We start from the raw sequence: 9,151 nt of genomic DNA on the forward strand, positions 1-9,151 counted from the left end.
CTGGTGGTCACACCTCCATGTGCTAGGATTGCTTCCTGACCTGTAGCCCTGTGCGTTCCACCCACAGCTGCTGCACGCTGGCTCACTCCAGGCATCTTAATCAAGTGCAGGCTCAGTGCTAATAAGTGACTTTAAGCAGGTCTGTCATTTTTGGACTTGCGACTGGGGTTAGAGGGCTGCAGAGGGGGGTGGGGGGCAGCAGCGAACCAAGAAAGTGGGAAATCAAACTCCATAGGATTAACATTGAAGTTTTTGCTAGAGGCAGAGGAGCCCAGCCCCAGGGAAGGGTGACCTCCAGCTTGGCTGGTCCCTCCTGGAGTAACAGTGACCTCCTGTGGCTGCGGAACTGTCCCAAGGGGCTGGTTATTCCCTCCCTCTGCACCCTGCCACGCTGGAGCCCTGCAGGGCTTTGGCCACCTCTTGCACACCTACAGCTGAGATCTCAGGGCCAGGAGCATAAGACTGATCTGATGCCTGGCTCCTAAGACCCCTACGCAGGACACATCCTGCACACCAGTGTCTGCTGGGGGTGGACACCAGGAATGACTGTGGCCCCGGCTGCTTACAGCATTGCCTTCAACGTACTTGTAGGCAGGGAGACACAGGTCTGCGAGGGCCGTAGGTGGCGGGCAGCAGGATCTGCCAGCTCCATTGCTGACACCATCCTGAAGTGTTCCCCACCAAACACACACACGAAAACACTGCCTCGCTCTGGGGAACCCAGCATGTATGCAGAGACTGAGGAAGGAAGACTTGAGAGGTGACTAAGGAAGGATCATAGTGGTGGAGCTGGTCCGTCACCGGCTCACTCACCTCCCTGGTATCGTTGTCTTGGATCAGAGCGTACAGAGGCACCACTCGGTTGATCTCCAGCAGAACCGGTGTAGGGCTGAGCTGCTCCTTGCCGGGGCGCCGGCACAAATGGCAAGTAGATGGGCAGCGCCCTTTCTCCTCGCAGTGAATCTCCACACCTGAGATGAGGTGGTCATCAGACAGCATCTGTGCTGTCAGCAGGCCTGAGAGATAGGTGATGAAGGGCATGGATTTCAACTCCTTCTTGTTCCCAAGCTCAGTTGTTTCTGGTTTAGGGAGAGGGAAGAAACCAAACAACATTAAATAAATCTCAGCACGGTCATCTTCCCAAACCCAAACTTTGCCACAGCGAGGATAAATGCAGCTGCTGAAGGTGAAGGCCAGGTGGGAGCAGGAAACCAGAAAGGTCAAGGAGAGAAGGATTAAAACAGGACTTGAAGGTCACTGCTTGGGACTGGGTAGAAAGTGTGAGCATTTCCAGACAAGCACTTCTAGAGTGACAGAACTGACAGTATTCTCCTCCTTTTTTTGTAACTTGCCTATTCACTTTCTGCACTTCAAAATGAAACAAAACCTCCCAAGTATGTTTTCCCCACCAAAGAGAAACCTCTCCAAAGGGACCAGGTCTAAGAGCTGGGTGCTCTCACCCCTGCCCCAATGGCAGCCCTCTCTAGTCCCTGTGGTTCTTAGCTCTCTCTTTTGGGTGACACATTATCCAGGGCACTGAGACGGACCCAAAGGAGGCTGCAAAGAGACTACATTGTGGGATGAAGCCCCTTGGCAGAGGGGGTAAGTGGGTATCAGAACAAATTCACTGTGCAAGGAATAGATGGAGGTGTTACCAAAACCAAACTGTCAACACTCTGCTTTCAGGAAATATTCAGGCCTTTGAAACCCATTGTGAAACTTCCTGGTGGTCTTAATCACATGGCGATAGACCTGGAGAGCCTTACTTTCTTCTGCCTTGGTCCAAATGCTCACTAAGGACAAGGAAAGTATCGCACCTGGTGATAACCCTAAGCAAAGGAGACAGGACTCCCATCTTTGTTCTGTGTGCTTCTATTTAAATTCTTTATCTATAGACACTCGTCTTGGGTTGATCCAAGAAGGCAGGCCCAAATTTCATAACCTGGCGATAGACCAACAGAAGAAAAGCCTTTCTCCATCCTGTGCCCAAATGAGGCTCCCAAGACCATGAGCTGGATGGCTGTTGACTCCAGCAACAACTTCCCAGTCCCAAGAAGGAGCTGTAGAGGAACAAGGATTGTCTCAATGCCCTCAGCTTGCAGTGACATGAAGCTGATCTGGCAAGGCACCAGTCAATTAGAAATACAAGTAAACACAGCATTCATTCATGACTCCCGAGGCCCTCCAGGCTAGGGCCAGCCCTTCCCTGCTGTCTGGCTGTCAGGCAACACTTCTGTGTGCAGGATCAAAGCTGTCATGGGAAGAATGAGCAAATTCCAACCAACCCGTCTTTCAGTAGAATAAAAGGGGGGCAGTTGCTAAGATAAATTAAAACAAGGCTGTGAGGAGATGTCTCAATGTCTAGTGAGGCACTGGTGTACACAGACATGGAAAATGAGAGTTGGAGCTGGTTCTTGGAGAGATTATTTTCTAGAAGAGCAGCTCCAGGCAATTTCAAGCCTTGTAAGGGAAAGCCATGAAGCCATGATAAACTGGGTGGCTCAGAAACAGGGAAGCTACAAGGTGATACTAGGAGCCTCTTCTCGCTTCTGGATAAAAGTAACTTTTTTTTTTTTAACATTGCTGCTAAACTACATGTAGAAGAGAAAGAAAGAGATGACAATGACACTTCTGGGCTGCAAAGCTTCTTCACCAGAGCTGAAGCAGTGATCTCAGAGATCCTCCACAGGGAAGGAAGTTTTGGAGCCATGCTTTAAGGGAGAGCACGAACATATTGCTGAAAAGAAAGTGGATCAGTTACCTCATGATTGGCAATAGGATATCAAACCTCCCTTCCTGAATTATTGGCTTGATAGCTAAGAATTATAGATCGCTAGCATTAAATGTCTGAATGTGTCCTTAACACAGGCTTATAGCTTAGCCTAAGCTTAGCTAAGGTTTGTCTGAAGATGTAGCACACAGTTTCAAGCCATTCTAAAAGGCTTTCTGAAAATCATTGTTCAAATCGCATATATAGGCTTACACCAACACCTGCAAGAAGACCTGGAGACAGCCCAGGCTGGATGGGCAGCATGGTCCAGCTGCTAGAGCACTGCTCGGGAAATGCCTCGTTGGAGGCTCCATTCCAAGCTATCTGCTCTGTGCTTCTTCCTCCATGTCACCCATCCTCTCTGTGTTCAAGCACAGGGCACACGATGCACGTGCACACAGTGCCCAGTTGTTCTTTGAGTACAAACAAACGGTAAGGAGCAGAATGAATAAGCAGGAAGAACAACCTCCCTTGGTCCTCCTCAGTTACAGTCTGTGTTTGCAAGGAGCAAGCCGAGACAAGTAAGGAGCAAAACAAATCTCTGAGCAAGAATTCCCTGCTGCAGGAGACTGTCCGGTCTCCCTGCATTGCCCCATGATGAGGGACACCCCTGACTGATGCAGCTGTAAGAGCTTAGATTCAAGTGTTTGCATTAGCTGCCCTGTTCGGGAATACAGATGAAGCTCTGTGCAGCGGTGCTCTACCAGACACGTCACTGTGGGGAAGGATTCCCTGCAAATGGTGGGTTAGACATGGAGAGGTGTCCTTCAGCATTCAGCCTGACAACACAGACCCTTTCACAAGTAAAGAAAATGAACGTGAGCTTGTCCAACACATCCTGTACCACCCACCACCTTCTTTGCCCATCGCTCCCAGGAAAGGGCACTGTAGCTGGGGGTGGTGGTTTCAAGAGCTCTCCAAAGGGACTGGCATGAAAGTGAGGGTTCCCCCTTTCTCCTGAAGGAAACCCAGATGGAGCAAAGCCATTTCAGGAGCAGCAGTCATCACATGGAGCTGCACAGGGGAAAGCGTAGAGGTCTGCAAATAAAGTAAGATAGAAAACTGTGTGAGTAGCGCAGCTCCACTTCCATAGCAGCCACGCACTCAGCCACAGAAGATTAACCACGGAGCCTGGTGACTCATGGTAGACTTGCCAGCAGAGCAGACTTCATAGGTAAGGTGGAAACGGCTGTCTGCATTTAATCCTCTTTATAACAGCTGAAGCCCCAGTCACTTTGGGGAAAAGGATTGCTTTGCAGACTGACTTCCTGGGGATGTAAGGGGTTACTCTAGCCGAGCTTACTGGTTCAGCGTGCTGGCAAAGGATCCACGGTGTTCCCTTGTACTGAAAAGGCTCTGGGTACAACTCCAAAGAAGGAAAATGAAATAGGACGTGGCTCAGCAGAGGGAGACGGGCTTCGCTGCCAAATTGCCAGCTCTCATCCAGACAAGCACTTGGAAGTCATCAGCACTGGATAGCAATTCCTAGTAGCTTTTGTGGAACAAGCTTTGGGGGCCTAAACACAGTCCTAACAAAATAATCACCCCGTTTCTGCTATTAAAACCTGAGAGTGCCAGCTGCACACCCTGCTTGTGAGCCAGCTCCTCCAGAGCCAGGGAGAGGCAGCAAGGAGGAACTGCTGCTCCTCATCTGCTTGCTCAGGGGGTGGGAAGCATCAGCTCCAGGTGCCTCATCCCTAGAAAGCTGGCGATTGCCTTGACGGAGACTGTGCTTCTTTCTCTTCCCATCCACAACTCATGGCATCTCACAGAGGAGTTATTCTGATCTGGGAGGTATTTCCCCCCCAAACACACTCCTTTGTTCCTGGACCTGCCATTGCAACTGTAGCCCAGGGAGAAGGAATCGAGGTCCCTCTGTTTCCCTCCCTCTCTCCTATGCCTGAGATGAGTTTCGGTTATCTGCTCAGCTGCCTGCATGCAAGGAGGGGGCTCGGGGGCCAGCCTGCTCTCCCCACAGCAAACCCGACAGTGAACTGGAGAAACCCCGCATATTCCTGGAGGCTCGGTCTGGCTTTTATTACCTAGTTGCTGTACAGCGTTCGTCAGTGCTGAGGCCCAGCTGACTGGCTTCTTGAACAAAAATACGGGCGGCCCAACCCTATTCCTGATGAAGTCAAAGGAAGCGTTTGCCGTTGGATTGGAGAGAATCAGAACCAGACCCTGCAACATACCATTGCAATGCCATCTCCAGCTGCCAGTGAAGCCAACAGAAATGCTCCTGTTGTCTTCACTGCAAGGTGGGTCCAGTCCAGAGCAAGTAAACCCAGCTATAGCATTCAGGTCCACATTGCACGACCCCCGTGCAGAACTGGAGAATCTCCCAGGGCACTCAGATTGTTCTTGCAAAGCCTCTGCTTCACTCCTAGGGAAGGGCTTTGCAGGTGACCGCTGCTAGGGTGCTCCAAACGTCCTGTTCTGGCAGAAGGATGAGGCTTGGCTGCAGGGGCTGCAGCGCAGCAGCAGCGATAGAGGGATTCCTTATCAGCCCTTGCATCTGAACATGCTTTCGCTAACGCTGTTGGCGGCTCAGTTGAATCCTGGCAACATCTGTTTGGAAGCACAGCGCCGCGGATGTGGTTGACGCATCACGGCAACTTGTGGGAGTTATTAGTTTGTTTGTTTGTCTGAAATATGTATTTAAAAAAAAAATCCAACAACATAACAAAACAAATAAAATAACAGCCTTCCGCCAAGCGTCAAGCCTTGCGTAAGAAAGGGAGGATGAGCAGCACAGAGTGTGCAGAGGTACCGCTCGCCTGTCAGGGTGCCTGGCTCTGTCTCTGTGCTCCACCAGGATTTAATAACCCCACAGCACGAGGTGACTGCCTGCACAGCGTGCAGGGGTCCCTGCTCGGGATGCAGCAGTTGCAGATGTGGGGGAATGCTTCCAGCATTACCAGCAGCACCTCCTAGTGCTTGGACAAGAGGGAAGCATGATAACACCACGACTGTAACAATAACAAAAGCATAATACCTAATTCTTTTGTATTGGAGTGCTGTTTTGTCTTGAGAGCTCCCGGGAGACGATGGGTTTGCTAGTGGTCCAGCATTTTGTACAGCACCTCTTCCAAAAGATCCCAAGTCATTCCAAAACTGGGAATCACTCCACTTACCACAAGAATGCAGCACATCAGGGGTAGGATGTGGTAGCTCTTCAACAGCAGAAATGCTTGGAACAAGGAGAGGAGAAGGCTCTCCAGCTGAAGCCGTAGAGGGAATGTCAGGAACAGACCCAGGTAGGGATTCCTCCAGGCTCAGCAGGTTAACCCCACCGACACCAACAGGCTGCTCAGCTGGGCCTGATTTAGGACCTGGGTTTTGATTTCACGCAAGGAAGAGGTAATTCTGGTTCACCTCCCCTTTACACCACACTCCGGCTGGACAGAGCTAGTGCCACCACGGGTAGGGCAGTGGGGATTTACAGCTAATACACACCTGCTGGCACAGGCTGCCCATTTATTACCTGGTGCAATAATACCCCTTTTGTTGGCAAATCCACTGAAAGGGAGTTAGAAAGAAAATCAATAGGTGTGTTTGCCTGGGAATTTCTCTTGCAGTGAGATATTGCCAGTGCAGTAACCACCGGGTCTATGAAGAGCCCGGACAGATTTAATGCTGCCCACTGTTAGTGATGGGTAAACGTTGCTTGGGCTGCGACGAAGGTGTAGGCGCAGTGTCCGCAGGAGCCAGCCGTGCCCCTCTGTCATGCGCGTTCATGCGTGCAAGAAGCACGGTACCAGCCCCTGCTGCTGCCCAGGCTGTGCCAAACCACCAAGCAGCCAGCAACGCCCGCGCCCCCGGGGCTCACGCGTGGGCTGGGGCAAGGTAGGGCTCACCTAGGATCCGCTACTTGTCTTTTGGGGAACGCAGCCATCCCACGGCGTGGCATTCCGCGTGGGAAGCCGGGACGAAGGCACGACTACAGCCTGGCCGGGAGGGACGTGGCATGCGAGCGCAGACCCCCGCAGCGTGCAGGCAGGGGCTTGCAAGCAACCGCAGGCGCACGCCCGTGGGACACGTCTGCTGAGCCCCCCCCCCCACCTCGGAGCAGCTGGAGGGGCGGCGTGGGGCCCTGCCACGGCGTGGCTGTGGGGCAGTTGTGGCCGCCGCGGTCCGTGAGGACCTGCTGCCCTCTCGTGGCACCGCGGCAGGATGGCTCTCGGGCCGGGGATCCCGCACCGCTCGCTCTGTCGCTGTCACCCCACAGCCCCTCCGCAGGGACCCCCGGGGACTCATCCTTCGGGGAGACCCACGCCTCGGAAAGACGAGTCCGGCAACCCAAATGCGTAACATCACCGAGCGCCAACACACGACGATCTCCTGAACGGGATGGTTTGTGACCCCTTTTCTGCCCTCGTGATGTCCCCACGCTGCCAGCTACGTGCCTGCCTCTGCCCCCCCGGCAGCCTCCCTCTGCAAACCCCCCTCTCCCTGCTGATGCTCTGACCGCTGCTCCCAGCCGATTAACTCAATTAAACACAGAACCCTGCGGATTCTCAGTGCCCCGACACCCAACTGCAAGAAGTGGCCAGAGTGCCGCACCGCGGTGCTTGTGGCTCAGCGCCACGCGTGACCCCCGCCTGGCCGTGGGAGCCTCCCTGCCCTCGGGCTGATCCCGAAGGTACTGGCAGGGAGAATCCGGAGGCAGACCATCTCCTCTGCCCACAGGTCGGACAGGCAGACTCTCCGATAACCTCAGCTTCAGATGAGATATTTACAGACTTGCAAGCCTGTGGTATTAAGAAAAAAAGCCAAGAGAGGTTTTAGAGAGACCACTGATAAACCTCTATAAAAGGGGACGGTGCAGGCATCACCAGTGAGCTCGCTTTATCAAAGCAACTAACTGTGCAGAGCCCTGCATGGTCCCCACTGCCACCCCGCTGCTTGCACTGGCCCCCAGGAAGAGCCACCAAAGCCCTGCCCTGCTCATCCGACCCCTGGCAGCATCTCAGTGCTCGCCCCCCTGCCTCTGAGCCACTATGGCCCCGCAAGGACGTTTCCATGACCCCCCAAATCGCTGCTGCTGCCCCCCTACGGGCTGCTGCGTAAGACTCGTATCAGCAGCTGGCTCTCTCCTTGCTCCAGTGCAACCACACACCCATTTTCTATGGGATGTCTGAGATTTACCAGGCCCTGCTGGCTGGCTGGCTGGCTACCAGCATGGGGAGGCCCCTTGGGACATGCCACCCTGCCAGGGGGTCAGGGTGACTGGGGTCCCAGGCTGAACAGCTTCCCCATCTGTCCTCATCATGGCACAGGGTCCCCATACTCCGACATGCTGGGTAACATCATCGGCTCATCGTTATCACCTCTAACCAAATACAGAGAGTCCTTTGTTTTCTCCCCAGGATGCATTAAAAGCTTATTTCCATATTCCTACCATTATTTTTTCCTCACACTATTCACTTTCAGGTGTGGGTGCCCTCACAAAATCTGCCAGACCACCCTGGGACACTGCCTGGATGCTGCTGGGATCTGCAGTGCTGCCGGCAGCACCGGAGCCACGGCACTGCTGGCGTGTGAAGGACATGGTTCCCTGGGACCTGCCTGCCCAGGGTGGGCTTCTACCTGCTCCCACAGACGAAGCCCCAAGCCCAGACATTTCCTGATCTGCTGTGCAGCCCCACGAGGACACGGTAAAACTCGTTTCTCTGCCATCTTTAAAGCAGTCTCATGATGGCCGAGCCAAAGCCGGGCTGGAACTGGGACCCGCGTTACCGACGGCCCTTGCACCAGCTCGACACCAAGAAACACGAGGGCAGAGCAGAGCCACGGTCCAGCGGCTAAACCCCTGCCTCCGGCTACCGGGAGAGCCTGACAGGGGGAGAGGTCAGAAAGAAAGGCTGGAGGGACAAGGAGGACGAGGGACGAGGCAGGAGGGAAATGACTGATTCTATGATTAATGACTCTGGTCATTAGCCCTGCCTGGGTGTAATGGAGATGCCATCCTTTACTACCTCCCAGGCATGAGCAGATGAGTCGAGTGATCGGGCAACGCAAGCTCTCCCCTGATCGAAGGCAAACCCTGTAACTGCTCGATTCCCAGGAACCGACGACTTCCCGCCTGTGCCACGGCAGCCGCACCGACTGACCGCCGGCCACCGGTGCCAGAACGGAGGCCGCTGTGGGGAGGGAATTAATGTCAACCAGGACGTGCCCTGAGCAAGTCCTCGCACAGCAACTGCAGCTGCCTGTCTATTCACGGACAGTATTTATGCGCATCACCCAATCAACTGATTACATTTGCTATGCTCTACCTAAAAATAGTCCTTTTTGTCCTGGGAGTCCACAGGCTGCTCCAATGCAGTTTATGAAAGAAATTTTCGATAGGCGACGCAAACCCCGACACAGGCGCAGGAC

At 53.6% G+C, this 9,151-nt stretch overlaps 1 protein-coding gene across 2 annotated transcripts in view; it reads right to left on the reverse strand.

Moving 5' to 3' along the window:
* The window catches only part of ASTN2 (astrotactin 2), a 361,171-nt gene that overhangs the window by 105,561 nt on the left and 246,459 nt on the right, over positions 1-9,151 (reverse strand). For both annotated transcript variants that reach the window (XM_049832481.1, XM_049832482.1), the window contains one exon: positions 814-1,079. In XM_049832481.1, coding sequence (XP_049688438.1) covers positions 814-1,079 — 266 coding nt within the window. The remainder of the gene's footprint in view (positions 1-813; positions 1,080-9,151) is intronic.

Source organism: Accipiter gentilis, chromosome 29 (assembly GCF_929443795.1).
Source record: "Accipiter gentilis chromosome 29, bAccGen1.1, whole genome shotgun sequence".
NCBI classification, from domain to species: Eukaryota; Metazoa; Chordata; class Aves; order Accipitriformes; family Accipitridae; genus Astur; species Astur gentilis.